General features: G+C 42.9%; 1 protein-coding gene across 2 annotated transcripts; it reads left to right on the forward strand.

Moving 5' to 3' along the window:
* Positions 1–973: 973 nt before the first annotated feature.
* On the forward strand, positions 974–16360 carry PROSER2 (proline and serine rich 2). Of its 2 annotated transcripts, none has more exons than XM_086610883.1 (3): positions 974–1153; positions 14062–14317; positions 15366–16360. In XM_086610883.1, exons 1-3 carry the CDS (start codon positions 974–976, stop codon positions 16358–16360), a joined length of 1431 nt encoding a protein of 476 aa, XP_086467009.1. The 2 variants fall into 2 exon arrangements, with proteins under 2 accessions (XP_086467009.1, XP_086467010.1); XM_086610884.1 differs by having other exon boundaries at positions 14062–14314.
* Positions 16361–16610: the final 250 nt, after the last annotated feature.

Genomic DNA, 16610 nt, shown 5'->3' on the forward strand with positions numbered 1-16610 from the left:
AAGGATGTTTTAATGAATTGGTTGGACCCGACGATCTTGAAGGTCTCTTCCAACCAGATGATTCTATGAATTAGAGAGAGATGAGCTAGGTTCTACATTTTTCCCCTCCCTCTGTGCTGTTAGTGCAAAAAGATGGCTTTTATCTTTGTGGTGCTTTGAGAATGAAGGAAGAAATCCTGCCAGAGTGTTTTGGGAGATGAAAATTCAGAGAAGTACTGCAGAACTGAGCACTAGGATGTCTTCAAAAACTGGGGCCTTTTGCTTCACTAAGTGCTGGTGCATATGTCTGTTCCAGTAAGCATCTTCCAAATGTACAAGCACTGTTTCCTCAGGGCTGAGTGAAATAAAAGCTCTGTAAGCTTTAAAACACAATTTTGCTTTGTAACGTGAAAATATGGTGCAAAAATAGCATTAAGTCGTGTTCATGGATCTTTAACTGGAAGTAGTTGGCATAGAGCTGCTTCAGTAACACACGAGTTAACTGCAGCAGTGTTAGGAAACTAACTGGATTCTGTTTCCCTCGTGTGATCTGATAAATAGAATTCTTGTCTAAAAGCTAATAAAAAGTGAAGATGTTTGAACTGGGTCAGTTGATGTCTCAGCTGATGGGATTTTATTGCTGTTAATGATGTGTCATAATGGAAAACACAAACTGAATCTCTAGGACAGGTATGTATGCAGAGTCCATGTTTGTAAATGTAGATGTCTAGTTTGGAAGCACCCAAGATGGGGCACAGAACTTTGTTACATTGGATTTTTGAAGTTTTTTAGAATAAGACTAACTTTTTTTAAAGGGTGCCCACAGGTGGTAGATGTGTTCTAGACCATAAAGATATGCCTATTAACTTGTATAGAATCTTTTTTACTCTTTATTTTCCACTCCTTTTAAAGTATTTTAAAAACCAGATTTAAATATCATGTTGTTCTCTGTTTTCAGAAATGAAAAAAGCTAGCAGCCCTACATAATACGCTGATGGCATTCTACGCTGCGTCGGGATCGATATGTCAAGAGGGTGTGATGCCTAGAAATATCCTCTCGGATTCTCCTGCAATGGCATCTGAAATCTCTCCAAAGCACACGCTTGGGAGCATGGAAACGGGTGACCGTGTGGATAATCGTGGCAGCCAAGCTAGGTGCAGAAGTCTTGCCTTGGTAAGTGTTTAATGAGCCTTATGCTTAGTGATACAAATTACATTAGTAGCTTTGTTCACATTACAAGATTTTTTTAAGTGTTGTTTTTTGTCACTTCTAGTCCTAAATGGTTGCTTGTGGTCTTGGCTGTTAACAAACTGAAAGGCCAGAAATAACTACTCAAATTTGGTACAGCTTGTTATCCCAGTGTGATTGTCACTGAGAGCTTGGAGAGTGCTTCTCCCTGACCAGCCCTCCCGGAGGACCGGGAACAGCAGAAAGGAGCACGCGCTACGCTGGGCAGCTTGGTGCAACCACTCACGTGCGGTGCACAGTTCAGGGCGCATCTGTGCCCTCACTTTGAGTAGCTCGTAAAGGAACTTAAGGATAGTGTTGGTTCTACACACTGGTTGTTGCTTAAGCTCCTTGTTGACACTACTGAATGAAGGTCTTGGCTTACACCACCTTCATATAATTAGGTGAGTAACAAATACATCACCATAAACAAAGCTGTCTTCACGTTGGTGAAGATGAGTGTGTGGCCATTTCAATAGTGTGTGAGTAATGGAGGGAGTAGGATGCACTTCTGCATTTTTCCAATTAGCAGGATGATTCAGGCAATGAACTCACCAGTACTGTTTGTGCTGTGACAGGCTAAGCCTAGAAAGCAGGTATGGTTCCTTGCACACTTTTTATAATCACAACCATTTGAAAAGCATCCATTTTCAGTTGAGCAAAGAGCACTCTGGTAAACATGCTTTCCCTAAACAGGAGTCTAAATCTCTGTCTTGCCTTAAACTTGGAATTAGGCTTTCCACGTCCTTGCCTCTGCCCTCCCTGCTAGCTTTTAGTGGAGGAGTTTGTTGCTGTGAAAGAATAGGTGATGAAAATAAGGTGGCAAGTCGATACCTGTATTTATCTGTGCACCTTAGAAAAGCTCAGTGTTTTGTGCTACTTCATGAGCTTGTTGGCAACTGAGGTAAACCTGAAGATATTCCTTCTGGGTTGTTTCTAATGAAAATGCAACTCAGTTAATATTCTGCTGTATTCTTGCAGCAGCTTGTGTTGCTAGTTAAAACACAAACCAAGTATTTCTAAATTTAGTCCCTCAACTGTTTCTGATCTGCTTTAGAAGAGAGTCGTGAAGGATCAGGGTGGGGGAGGTCAAGAGAGCAGCCAAGTACACCATTTGGAGTCAGGTATTCAGAGTGTGCTGTTTGTTACATGAAAACTGACTGGATCTTAGAGACACTGGGAGTTGCACTTTGTTAAACAATTACAACTTAATTTTATGCAGGATTACAAGTTCATCTTATATATTACTATGACTCCAGTTTTCCAGGTTATCAAACTAGTAGCCAATCATATTTCCATGGGTTTTATTCGTAGCTGTGATAACAGGCATGAGACTGGTCATTTGAAAAAATCAGTATTGAATAACGAGGCTGTATATAAATCGGTGTGTTTGTGCAGTCTCATCCTGAGTCTGCTGTGTCAGAAGATGACGTAGATTCCCTCAGTCTAACTGGATCTCACCATGTGATAACCCATATGATGATGCATCAGCTAGAATTGGAATCCCTTCCTACTCGGAAATGCAGTAATTTATTGATGGAGTAAGAGCTGGCTGCAGGTTTAGGCAATTCCCATCAGACCTGTGCATTGGCAAAAGAAGTTCCTGAAGCCTTCAGTTTGTCTGGTTTGAGTTTGTGCATGAAGAAGGTGAAGCATGTACTGACAAGTTTAATTTTGGTGCCACAAATCCCCTTCCATGACTCTTCTTTCTTCCAGCAGTATAGTAGATGGCATCTCGGATAAGGCTGACAACTAGCATGCAAGGAATAACAGGTTGGGGAATGGAAATTCTTTCCAATAAAGGCATAATTTCAGTTTCTGAGTTGGGAGGGTGGTGGGTCAGGGTCTATGGTGAACTCAATATGAAGGAAATTCTGGCAATTAATTGAGTATATAGGACTCAAATCTTTAGTGCTGCTCAGGTCTTTCCTTTTTGTGATCTGGTGTAAAAAAAAAAAAAAACAGTATTGTTCCACTGACTGATACCTCTTACTAGTTCAGCACTGAAACAGGCTTTATAAATCCTCAGGATAAAGAGCAGTATTCTTCAAATATTTTTTTTCTATATCCATGTGTAATTGTGTATTGAAAGTGTGATTTTTTTTTTTTTTTTTTTTTTTTTTACAGTCCACTAAGTGTCAGGGGATTCATTAGAGGAAAAGCCAGTTGTTAGAACATGCTCCTTAACTTCTTGCTTTGGTAGTTTTGCTGTAAAGGTTCAGAAGATGCAGAAGTTTTGATGGCCTATTGAGAGGGAGGGGATGGATAACTTCATGTAGGCAAGCAATTTCTTATTAGGCCGCTTCTGAGAAAGGAAGGGACAAATTTTTTCAGGCACGCCAGACCTTCTTGGCTCTGAAACAGAAGCAACTACAGACATACCTGCCTCTTCATTTATTGCTTTCCTGGTTCTATTGACCTTCAGACACAACAAGGAAGGTCAGGATTGACTTGGAGTTTTTTTTAGTGGCCTTACAAAGGAAAAAAGTGTAGCAGTGTTTTTTTGTCAGGCCTGTACTGCTGCAGATTTCTTCCAACTTGATTACAAAAAAGAGGCTCTTAAGCTTCTCGGTGTGAAACTACATTAGTCATTAAATATGACCTTTGTATTGCATCTGTGGAATTCAAACAAACCGAGGGATGTGACACTAGAGACAAACACTTGGACTGGCTTTAGCCTAAGCTGACTGCTTAGAGCTGGTTTGGCTGACTGTTGGCTGTTCTTGCATACTGTGTGTCTGTGCTGGCATTACTTGCCGTGGAACTGGTTGTCGGATTAGGAATGACTAGGAGATGGACCTGAGTTGCCATGGGCCAAAAAGGTCTTAAAATTCTGTGTATGTGATTCTTACCAGTCAGCTGTTGTCAGTTCAGTTGACTTTTGCCAGGTTTCTCAGCTGCTTCTTACCTACGCAATGATGCTTTTAGTTAATTTTTGACAATTGCAGTCCTTAAAGCAATTTATTTTTTTTAATGGAAAGATGTTGATGTCCTGTCTTGAAGGCAGTAGAATTTTCCATATAAATTATAGATGTTCAGGTCTGGATTTATGCTGCCAAATTTATCACAGCAGCTGAAGACAGTTACAAGAGCCTACATTTAGATGGGAGGAATGTTTGCCTTTATTATTTTCATCTCACACCATCACCTCAGACTGTTTCCTCCCCATGTCTTTTCTCTGTGCTTTATAACCCCTTAAAATTCTTACGTATGAGAACATGAATTTGCACATGTATTCTGATTTCTTTTAAATGAAGGTAGTATCCATACATATGCTTGGCAAAAGGATGAGGCAAGTGTACCTTCTTGATACATGGAATCAGTTCAACTATCCAAGGGGAAGGGTAAACAAAAACACTGTTCTGCTTGGCAATTCTGACTTTCAAAACCTAGTCTTGAATGACACTCCCTGATTCTTGGAGCAGGTCCAGAGGAGGGTGATGAAGATGATCAGAGGGCTGGACCACCTCTGCTATGAAGACAGGCTGAGAGAGTTGGGGCTGTTCAGCCTGCAGAAGAGAAGGCTCCGGGGTGATCTTATTGCAGCCTTCCAGTACTTAAAGGGGCCTACAGGAAAGCTGGAGAGGGACTTTTTACAAGGGCATGTAGTGATAGGACAAGGAGCAATGGATTTAAATTGAAAGAGGGCAGATTTAGATTGGATATAAGGAAGAAATTTTTCGCTCAGAGGATGGTGAGGCACTGGAACAGGTTTCCCAGAGAAGTTGTAGATGCCCCATCCCCAGAAGTGTTCAAGGCCAAGTCGGATGAGGCTTTGGGCAACCTGGTGTAGTGGAAGGTGTCCCTGCCTATGGCAGGGGGTTTGGAACTAGATGATCTTTGAGGTCCCTTCCAACCCATCTGTGATTCTATGATTCTATATATGGTGTAGCAATTAAATTGCAATGAAATATGGTTGCAGCAATTTAAGGATGCTCAATTCAGAAATAAAACTAGGTCTTAGCTTTTTTTGAAGCATTTTGTCTTGTTCCATTGGCTGAATAGGCACCAACTGACTTCTTAAAGCCAGTCCTTCTTTTCCAGTGCTTCACTCAAGTAATTGTACCGTGTATCTATTCTCAGCCATGAGTAACTGCTTTAGTTCGTAGGTGTGAATAACACACTACGACAATAGTATCGCCTGCAAAAATCCTAACAGAAGGTGCTGGTTGTACCTGAAGTCAGCTGTGCTACTTGGAGCTGTGCTGGTAATGAGCTGTGTCAGTGCCTTGGATCTGTTGGTGTGACTTCAGTACTGTGTGTACCTTCTGTATCTGAACGTGTCTCACTGAGTGATAGGTTTGAGGGAGAGCGAGTTCCTGTTACTCTCAATGGGTCATGCTGTAAGTTTTGGTTTTTTTTAATTTTTGCCTTTCTTTCAGACAGTTCCTTGGTTAATGCCACAGTTCATCACCACTCCTTTTGGAGAAGTGATGACTGCCAGAATTTGGTCAAGTGGTGGACGCTCCATCCCCGGAGACGTTCAAGGCCCAGTTGGATGAGGCCCTGAGCAACCTGATCTAGTTGGAGATATCCCTGTTCCTTGCAGGGGGGTTGGACTAGATGGCCTTTGAAGGTCCCTTCCAGCCCTAACGATTCTATGATTCTAAGTGACTATTTCTTTTGGTCGCTAATCAAACGGCTTAAATTGGCAGATGGCCATGATTCTGAAAAGATGTCTTGCCTATTCAGTTTGTTATTTCTTCAAACAAGCTTCCTCTGTGGCTCTAACAAGGCTTGAGACCCAGGCACTGAAGATAGTTTGTCACCACCAGACACCTTGTGTGGTACAGGTGATGTTTTGAACATGGGTTACATCGACAAGAAAAGCAAGTATCTTGTTAGTGGTCTGAGCTGGCTCAGTGTCTTATCTCACATGCTCAGCCAGTTAACTGGGAGTTGACCCAGTTATTTTGTAGCTATGATGTCTCTTGCAGGCTAAAAATTAGTTGGTATGACTTTTCTCTTTCTTTGGATCCATACAGATAATTCAAATGCAACAGATAGGGTTTTCTAAGTGTGCTGTGTTACTGTCTCTTTGCCTCAGCCTCTCCAAAGAGGTCCTGGGATTCCAGTGTGGATGTGTCTGTTAGCCCACTGCCTCCTTTTTTCTCATAACTTGAGTGTGCAGTCTTGTGATGCTGAGCTGCACTTAGGTACATTAAAGGGAAAGTTCTGAGAGACTCCTTTCATAAAATTAATGTGGTGGGTTTTTTCCCCCCTTGATACTGATACTCTGCAGGCTTTACTGTACTACAAGGTCTTTCACTGTGTCCAAGTACTTTGCCAAATAACAATACACAAAAAATGAGAAGTGTTTTATGACTGTTTGATACTTTGTATGGATACAGCTGTCTTTGGGCAGGTGGAAGCCGTTCCTTACAGAGTGTGGGGAGAGCTATGCTATGCTTCATCCACTTTAAATTGATATTAGTGTGACTTGGAAGCAGAATGCCTTAGAAAAATAAGTCATTGTTCCTACCAGCAGGGGAAGAAGTAGAAAGAGAGAGGGGTTTGAGTACTGCTTGCTTTGGATCATGAGTATGGAACTAAGGTAAAGAGCCTGACTCCTAGCAAGGAATGACCTTGCTGTAAAATGTGCTGGTGAGAATGCAGAGAGTGCAAATTGACTTCAGCATCTATAAACTGCATCATTTTGCTTCAAAGCAGGATCTGGTAGATAAAGATTATTGCAACAGGTGGGCAGCTTTACTCTGTAACCCTCACTGATAGGCCTTCCTGAACTTCCAAAGCAGTTTCTTTGTACTTCACTACTTTGCACTTTTTCAAGAAATACTCGGACTAGAGTTTCTGTAACAGGAAAGCCGATTTTAACTTGCCTTGCTTTCAGTGCACATACTGGTCAATGTTTTATCTATTAAAATACATACAGGGCTGCCTCTGCCTACCACCTGTTCTTTCCTGTTCTAAACCATAACATGCTCTGTTCTTCCAGCCTTCCTGTGTAGCTAAACTGTCAGCACTCCTTGCTTTGTGCTGGACCCTGTCCATCTTGGCTGCATCCTCTCCAGAGTTCAGCGACTGAATCTGGACTTTGCTTTCCAAAGGAGGACGTGCTGTTATTTCATCACTCTGGTTAATATATCCCAGAATGACACTTGCATGCCTAGACAGCACTCTCTTCCCTCTTTATGGCATTCAAACTGACCTGCAGATCTGTCTTGTATTGCCCGTTAGCCATTGTTCATCGCTCTGTTCATGTGTCCTTCAACTGGATTTCATCTTGTGGACTACCAGCACACTTAACATGATTCATGAAGGTCTTATTCTGTCCTACCTAGTTCTTGCAGTGACATCTTTCAGCATAAGGGCATCAACACACACTGAGTTAATTGTCTGCTGCTGTTAGTGAAGAATCAGATAATGGAGATGTGTAGGGATAAATCTGCTCAGGCCTTGTCTGGTTTCATTATTCAATTTATGATACATTCTGCTACTTCTCAAAAATAAGTCTCTCCCCTGTCCCCCCTGTTACATAGGAACCTTGCAGTAACTTCATCTAGGCAGTTTCCTTGTTCAACTCGAGTGTATTTTTCGAGGACCATGTAATAAAGCCTTCAAATCAAGGCTTGTCACGTCTCCTGCTTATGCCTGTTGGCCAAGTCAGAAACCCTCTCGTGAGAAATGAGATCAGCGTGAAATTATTTGATTTTGTAAAAACAGTGTTTAGTGGCTTTTGGCTGAAACATCTCCCAGTTTTTCTCAACGTTGCTCTAAAATAGAAATTAAAGGGAAGAAGAAATTGTAAGCCAATTAGTCTAACTTTGGTAACTGCAGAGTAACTGAAGAGATGTCTTCAGAGTTGAAGTAGATCTTGCATTGCTTTAGCTTGCTTTTTTAAAAAGAGGTTAGGAGTAATTTAATCTGTTTATGGCTTCAGTTCATCTAGTTAATTTTTTTAAATACTTCTAGATAATTTGTTTCCTCACTTATGACCTATTGATTATATGCTTCGCTAACTATTATGAAGCACACAGGTACAATTATGTTAATAAACTGAAGAAAACAACATTCAATATTATAGTCTTCTTCACCAAATGAAATGGTATTATCAAAATCATCAGATAGTGGCTTGTAAAGGAAGTACTTTTTGACACAGCACACAATTAAACTATGGAACTCATTGCTACAGAATGCTGTGAATGCCAGTCATTTAAATGGGCTTAAACAATAAGATGAATTCATGCTGGAAAAGCTCATTAAGGGCTATTAAGTACACAGATGCGGATGCAACTGGGAAGTCCTTAAGCCACGTATTGCTGGAAACTGGAAGAATGTAGTGAAGAAAAATATAAATCCATCCAGTTTTCCCCCCAACCCTGTTCCTCTGCCCTGTGAGTTACAGGTGACTGGAGCCAGGCTGCTGAGCTAAATGGGCTTTTTGGTCTGACCCTCTGTGGTAGTTCTTGTTCTTACCTGCAATTCGCTTGCCTCCAACTTCAGCAACGCAGTGGTACAATCTATTCTGCTTCTCTTTTCTGTAAATATAATCAGAGGTACCTGCAGTTTTCTTCTGCGCTGAAGCTTTTGTCCCTGTTCTGATACTGTTCCTGCATGCAGGGTTCTCTTCCCTTCCCACTTTTCTTTTTACAAGTGGAGCTGCCTGCCTCGTTACTGGCAGGCTGAGACCTAAGTGGTGCTACGTCCGTCTCTTCCTCCTATGTATTAGAATAGTTTGCACCCTTCTTGTTGTTTTTTTTTTGGTTTGGTTTGGTTTTTTTTTTTGAGAACCATGCAGTCACTTCTCTCCCATGGAACTGTGCCTGTTAATTCTTTGGCACTGTCAAGTGATTGATGATGAAGCAGTGGAATCTCTTGTTCCCCTGGTATTTTGCTAATTGAAGTGCAACTGTTTGACATGAGTAGTCCATTTGGTTCTCTAGCAGTTTTCAGAAGAATGATTTTTTTTTTTTTTTATAATTATTATTTCTTTTTTAACTGCTGCAGATGTCTTGGGATTTCCCCCGCTGTCTGTCAAAGCTGTGCTGGTGTTAGGATTCTAGGTCTGGATGTGATGTTAAGAATTTCTTCAGGCATGTGAAAAATTCTGGATCTCGGATGCTAAGTCACTAGTTTGGATAGGTAGGAAAGGGATTGTTTTTATGAAACAGATTCTGTTATTTTCTTTTTTTTTTAATTGTTTCTTTTTTTTCCTGTTTTATACCAAAGACCGTCATAACAGACTTTCCTGTTTGGTGTAAGCAGGAAATGTTTGACTGCACAGAGATCTAAAATATTAATGTTAGCTGAGCAGACTCAGCCATTTCAGCTGTTTGCATCCCAAACTCCTTCTGTCCAAGCAGTCTTTTTAACCCTCAGCTAAGGCACAATTTTCAAGTTTCAAATTTAGGCTGTCTTTTGACAGTAGCTTTAAAGTTGGTAGTGTCAGGTGTGTATGAGATTTAGTTTTGGGAGGTGTGTTTGTAAATTAAGAGCAGGGAGCTGGTGGAAAGTATGAGCAGAGTAACTGGAGTAGCTGAAAAGACTCTGCTTTGACTGTTAAAAAGCCAGATTCTTCAAGGAGAAAGAGGGCCTGGAAAACCAGCCCAGAAAGACTATGAACTGTTCAGGTACTGGGAATGAGTGGAAAATGAACTAATTACAAATAGGATTAGAGCACTAGATAAAACTGGCACTAGTTGACTCCAACAAAATTCCTCCTGCCTCTCCGAAAGCTTTACTATAACATAGTAAAACATACTATACTATAGCTTTACTATAACATACTATAACTATAAATAACTAATATATAGTTATTTAACTATAACTATATAAAGTTATAGTTATTTACTATAACTTTACTCAACAGGCTGGAGAGGTGGGCCCGTGTCAACCTCATGAAGTTCAACCAGGCCAAATGCAAGGTCCTACATCTGGGTCGTGGCAATCCCAGGCACAAATACAGACTGGGTGGTGAATGGATTGAGAGCAGCCCTGAGGAGAAGGACTTGGGAGTACTGGTGGACGAGAAGCTCAATATGAGCTGGCAATGTGCTCTTGCGGCCCAGAAGGCCAACCGCATCCTGGGCTGCATCAAGAGGAGTGTGGCCAGCAGGTCGAGGGAGGTGATTCTCCGCCTCTACTCTGCCCTTGTGAGACCTCACCTGGAGTACTGCGTCCAGTTCTGGAGCCCCCAACATAAGAAGGACATGGACCAGTTGGAGAGGGTCCAGAGGAGGGCCACGAAGATGATAAGAGGGCTGGAGCACCTTTCCTATGAGGACAGGCTGAAAGAGTTGGGGCTGTTCAGCCTGGAGAAGAGGAGGCTCCGGGGTGACCTTATAGTGGTCTACCAGTACCTCAAGGGGGCCTACAAGAAAGATGGGGAGAGGCTGTTCAGGAAGGCCTGTTGTGATAGGACAAGGGGTAATGGTTTTAAAATAGAGGGAGATAGATTCAGATTGGATATTAGGAAAAAATTTTTTACCATGAGAGTGGTAGAACACTGGAACAGGTTGCCCAGAGAGGTGGTGGATGCTCCATCCCTGGAGACGTTCAAGGCCAGGTTGGACGAGGCCCTGAGCAACCTGATCTAGTTGGAGATATCCCTGTTCCTTGCAGGGGGCTTGGACTAGATGACCTTTGAAGTTCCCTTCCAGCCCTAACCATTCTATGATTCTATGATCAGTAATACGAATGGGCATTTTGTAATACACCACTGTTTTCAGACCAGTGATAAAGCAAGTCACTGCTTGTTTTTTCTTCTCTGAGCTCCTTTGGTTTGACCAACTTGAGCAGGTTTATTTTTACTGTGCTTGTGTGCCTAAAATGGGATTATTTCCTTGTGTCTCAGACTGAAACATGCCTTGCCTGAGGGAATTTCTAGCCAAGCTGGATCCCTTGCATCTCAGTATGGTGACCTGCCATAATGCTGCCTATTCTTTAGAGCTGCTTTGTTTTCTGTGTTTTTTTCTTTCTTTTCTTTTTCCCCTGAGGAAATGTGACGTTGGTCATCTGGAAGGGAAACTGCATGAGGAAAGAGATGAAAGTGCGAACTGAGATGAGGCTGGCCTTTCAAGTCTACATATGCCACTTAGTACAAATGTATTTTGTTAAATACATTTTGCAAAATGTATTTGCAAAGGGATGGTCGGTCACTTCAGATCCTTCACCTAAAGGGAAACTGCTCATTTCAGCAAAATTCATGAGGAATGGTTAAGCCAGGCAGAGCTCTGCTGACCAGTCCTCCTGCAAATCTTACCTGGCGTGGAAAAGCGCTCAGTCTTGCAGCACAGAAATGGATGGAAGGAAGGGCTTCTGAAAGCCTTTTCCTTCAGTTCACATGCTGTTTTGCTCAGCTCTTGATCAAATGAGTTAAGGTTCTGTGGGAGCAGTTGCTCTTTTGAATGAACAAAGTGTGGCGCAGTCATTTCTGCGCTGTACCGCGTGTTGGATCTGCTGCCACTGTGAACCTCTTCCATGCAAACCCTTTTTTTTCCTTTGCCTGCGGAAGTCTGGCTGTTGAAATGAGCTCACCCACGACAAAAGCTTGCTGGAGTACTGTTCAGCTCCAGCTAGGACCTACCTAACAACGACTCCTTTCCTGTCATTCTCTCGCCTACTAGACATAGCAGCTGTATGAGTATTTGGGTGGGGAAGGAAGGAGATTGCAACATCCATTAAGGAGGGGAAAAAAAAAAAAGGAAGGTTTGTCTGTCTCTCACTTTTCAAGTGCAGCTGTAAAACTTTCCTTGGCCTTTTGAAAACTGAGCTCTGCCATGCGGTGGGTGCCAGCCGTGGAGTACGTCAGCCTTTGAGGTTAATGCTTTAAATAGGCAATTGCGAATGGCACCCGAATTTAAGCTTTTGTAGCAGTTTCGCTGCAAACTGGAATAAGTTACTTATTCTGACAGTGCACTGTGGATGGTAAGACTGAGTTACGGGTACCCACACCTCTGCACGTGTCTCCCAGCCATCAAACCCATTCACCCTGGTGACAATAAATCTGAATCTCTAGAAATATCATTGTAGAATGAACCTCTTGTTGAAGATGACCATGTATTTCCCTGCAGGACTTCAGTCTTCTGTTCTAACCCAAAACTGTGCCAGCCGTGACTGAGGACTGCTGTGTTCACATGATTGCAGCCACAGATAAGCAAACCTGCCCTGAAGTGTCTGAACTAAGAATGACTGAAGGGCTGTGTGTCTGTCTGATGTGTTTCATTCATTTATTTACAAGGAAATGTTCTACGGGCCGTACAGGAGAAGGCAACTGAGAGCCCTAAAGCATTTATTTTCTCATCTGTAGCGTTTTGAATGCTTAGAGACTAAGTGCCACTTGGTACAATGCAGCACTTCATAGTTCTTAATCTTCCAGCATTACTTTCCTACAGAGGTACTTTGTTCTTATTTTTAATGCCGGGAATGGGGATAAAAGCTTTGTTTGCGCAAGGAGCTGAGTTGACAGGTAGAGCTGCACACAGGTTGTGTTTTTCCATTCTAATCTAGTGTAAGATGGTCTGAACAGGCACGGTGAGTTTGAAGCAAGTTGTGTTGCCTGAGCAAGAACATGTCTGCCTCTTGGATATTTGCACTGCCTACCTTTATCCCCAGCCCTCTGTTGGGAAGCAGCCTTGTTACCTGCATGCGCAATTAGATGTCCTTGGAGAAGCGAAAAGTAGAGATGAGAAAGGAAACTGTCTAGTATTGCTTTGCTGGTGCCTTCTTGTTAAGCTGCTGATGGCAAAGTTTCCAGTATATGCCTGGTGGGAGAGAAATTCAATCCAGAAAAGGGAAAACCTCACTTACTTTTCAACAATACTTAGCTACATTCCAGAACTTACGGAGCTCTCTTGGGAAATGTCTTTCCTGTATCCATTGTCTGAATGTAGTGCTTTTCCTAATCATTCTTTGTCATCTCTGAGCTTCTGGAAAAGTGAGTGTTTCCCAGGGTGTAGGTGGAGGGAAAAGAGTTTGCACATTGCTGCCCAGCTTCTCAGAGTGATGTTGTATTAATCAAGTTAATCAAGAGCAGTGACTCATAAAAAATGAAGACTGGATAATCCAAGTGATTATTTATCACTTCTGTGGTCTACAGGATTGTTTCCTCCTGCGGAAAATAGCCCAAGGCAGCACTTTACTGCTGGGGAACGCATCTTCATATTTATTCTAAATTTTTCTTTTCTGTAACTCCAAGGTAAAATCTTCAGAAGCCCTTTCCCTCCTATTATTTCTTCTTTGTAATCCACCGTGTAACTCTGGATAACTTGGAGATTGCAGTGGTAGAGCCAGATTTCACCTCCAGCTCTGCCTCTCGAAGCCAAGTCTGACTTTAGCCTAGAGCAAAAAAGGAATCAACCCATTTGTTAGACTGTCCTGAACGCACCTTTCTCTCCCATGCTGCTCCTAAGCCTTGTCCCTGAACCTGACACAGCAACTGAAATGGCTTACTCCAGTTTGGAGCCTGAAGAAGCTATCTCAACCTTTACAAAGCCACAGAGGGTGGTGGTGTTTGTTGCTTATTTCAGGGGTTTTTGGGGTTTTTGTCTGCTTTTATGATCTTTTAGCAATTTGTTCTGTCCAATTCAAATGGATGCTTGTCTGCTGAACTGAAGTTACGTACTTTAAAGGATGAAATACCAGCTGCTGTTCTTCAGTCAAAACTAATGCACTGTAAACTGCTGGCTTTTTTCCCCTTGCATTGTAGTGGCAGAACACCTCTTTGGGAAGGGATGAAACAACAAGCAGGAGATGCTTCTGATGGTACTGCTGCCTGTTTCATCCTGCCCCTTTCGGCCTTTGAAAAAGAGTGCTGTGTTTGCTGTCATTGTATTTACCTGTACTCGCCTGTAGGGCATTAATCTTTCTGGCTTTCTTCTTTTTTTCCCCCATAGGATGATGAGAGCCTGAAATACTTAACTCATGAAGAGCAGGATGTTCTCATGTTCTTTGAGGAAACCATAGATGCTTTAGAAGATGACTTGGAGGAGCCAGTCCTACGTGACAGTGGCATCCACTGTCAGTCTCCAAGGTCAACGGAAGAAAATGTGTCAAGTCATTCAGAGACTGAGGATATCATTGACTTAGTACAGTCAACACCTGAAAGTAGCGACCATGAAGGCGCTCCTAGTGGAGATGCAGAACCAGGTAGTAGTATTTCTTGAAAGTGTGGTTTTCCCTTTGACCTAACCCTGACATACTCCAGTTCTCAACAGAAACCACTAAAGAAATTCTATGCCTCCTTACTACATCAAGATGTATCTGTTACACAGACTGTGATTTTAATTTGTCTTGGCATTTCTGAAATTCTTACTGTTACTCTAACATGGAGTTTAACCATGTTAAACCTCCTCCGTCATGGAGGTCATGCATATGACTAATTTGTTGGACTGCTATCTCAGTCCCCTGCCCAGTGACAGAACTGGGTATTACGCAGAGTCATCGTAGCAAGACAGACCAGTGTTCATCAATGTGTTCACGCTCTGCTTCTCTCTAAGACCTCTTGACTTTCTGAGTTTTAAGGTAGTAGATTGATTGTAGTGCTACTTCATGTGGGACTGAAAGTCACATGATCCTATCAATAAGTTTGTGACAAGATAGTGTATGTCATGTTGTTTTCTTCACCCTGTAGAGTTTGCTCTCTCCAGTTTTGGAGGATGGATTTGTCAGCTAGTACATGCAGTGGGATGTAATGTGTCCTCTCCTGGCTGTTATAATAAGAATTGCAAAACTCTTACAGAAAAAGCAGCCATTGAAATGGATTGCCCAGAGCAGTTGTGGCTGCCCCATCCCTGGAAGTGTTCAAGGCCAGGTTGGATGAGGCTTTGGGCAACCTGGTGTAGTGGAGGGTTTCCTTGCCCATGGCAGGGGGGCTGGAACTAGATCATCTTTGAGGTCCCTTCCAACCCAAACTATTCTGTGATTCCGTAGTAAAGCTAACATGCAGATTGGGAATGAATGGCAGAAGGAGGGCTTCCAGTGAACACATTGTAAACATGGTAATTCAAACTGTAGCATTGCCTACGAGATGCCATTGTTAGGAGTTCACTTAAAGTTTCTTCTGGCAATGTGGGCTGAGTTTGAGTTAGAAAGTTTGGGGTGGGGGGATACCAATGCTTGCTAATCCTAGGGGAAAGAAGGCCTTGTGTTCTCCTGTCTGTGAGGGCTTAATGACTTTATTGCTGCTTTTTCTTTCAAGTGTTGGATGCTACCCAGAGAACTGAGAGCCCTAAGCCAGCCGTACCTGCTGACCTTCCCCCACATCCCCCTGTACCACCACCATCGATGCTGGAGACACTTCCTCTTCCTCCTCCACTGCCTCCTCCAGCACAGCATCCAAAATTGCTTCGCTCTATCCCCACGCCTCTCGTCATGGCACAGAAGATGTCTGAGCAGCAGATGGAGAGCAGAGTACGTTTCCCCAGTGCCCTCAAGGAAGGGAATTCGGACAGGAAGAAAACCACTCCAGTAGCCAACGGTGATTATATCGCAGCTCCGAAGCACCCTCCTGCACCTGCACCGAAACTGCACCGGTTCCCGAGCAACATCAACATAACAAACGTCAGTGGCAAAGAGTTCAGTGAGACTATTTCAAAAGCAGCAGTTAATGTCCAGGAGCGGAGAGCTCAGGTGCTGGCCAACATCAATGGAGGAGCTCTTCTGGCAGCTGAACTGGAGGAGAAGCTGCAGAAAAACGATTTCTTGTCACGTAACAGAAGTTCTTCCTTAAGGGATCTGTCCTCTGAGCAAACACGATATGAGGCCCTGACAAAACTTGGCCTAGTTAAGGGAAAGCCAGCTCAGGACCAAGTGGACCATGCCCCAAGCACTCAGCAGCTTGATGTGCAGGCCAAACAGGCAGACACTGTTCCCAATGGATATCAAAATATCCACGATGTTTTAAAAAGTGAGCCCAGCCCTTTCCTTCCTATGGGCAAAACTGTAACAATCAGACCAGAGGTAGCCGTTGCTGCTAACAAGGTCAGCGGTGCGCAGCAGAACACAGCAAAAAGCTTCAGTGATTATAAACAACCTAGTCTAAACCTGGATATGAGGAGGAGATCAGGTTCACTGCCTAGACCTTCAGGATTTCGATCCCAAGGGATCACGGTCAAGTTTTCTGGCCGTGGCTCGACAGAAGAAGCTAGGAGAGAGGCACTTCGGAAACTGGGACTACTAAAAGAGACTGCATGATTTGGATGGGAATGTTTTGGCAATGGGGGGGAAGTCATAGCATGGCTTTGTGCTAAAATAGTCCCGACAGGATTGGGATCGAACAGACTGGAGGAAGAAAAGGGAAGTTCTCTGCTTCAGGCAAGCTAAGGAGGCACTAAATACTGTGGAATGACCTCTGGAGTTTATCCCAGAAGGACTGGCATCAGGTGTGGTCACGCACAGCAGTGGGTTTCAGCTCCCCTTCCTACAGAAATACTCCTCTGTTGCT

The sequence above is a fragment of the Tauraco erythrolophus genome, chromosome 4 (assembly GCF_009769465.1).
Source record: "Tauraco erythrolophus isolate bTauEry1 chromosome 4, bTauEry1.pri, whole genome shotgun sequence".
NCBI classification, from domain to species: Eukaryota; Metazoa; Chordata; class Aves; order Musophagiformes; family Musophagidae; genus Tauraco; species Tauraco erythrolophus.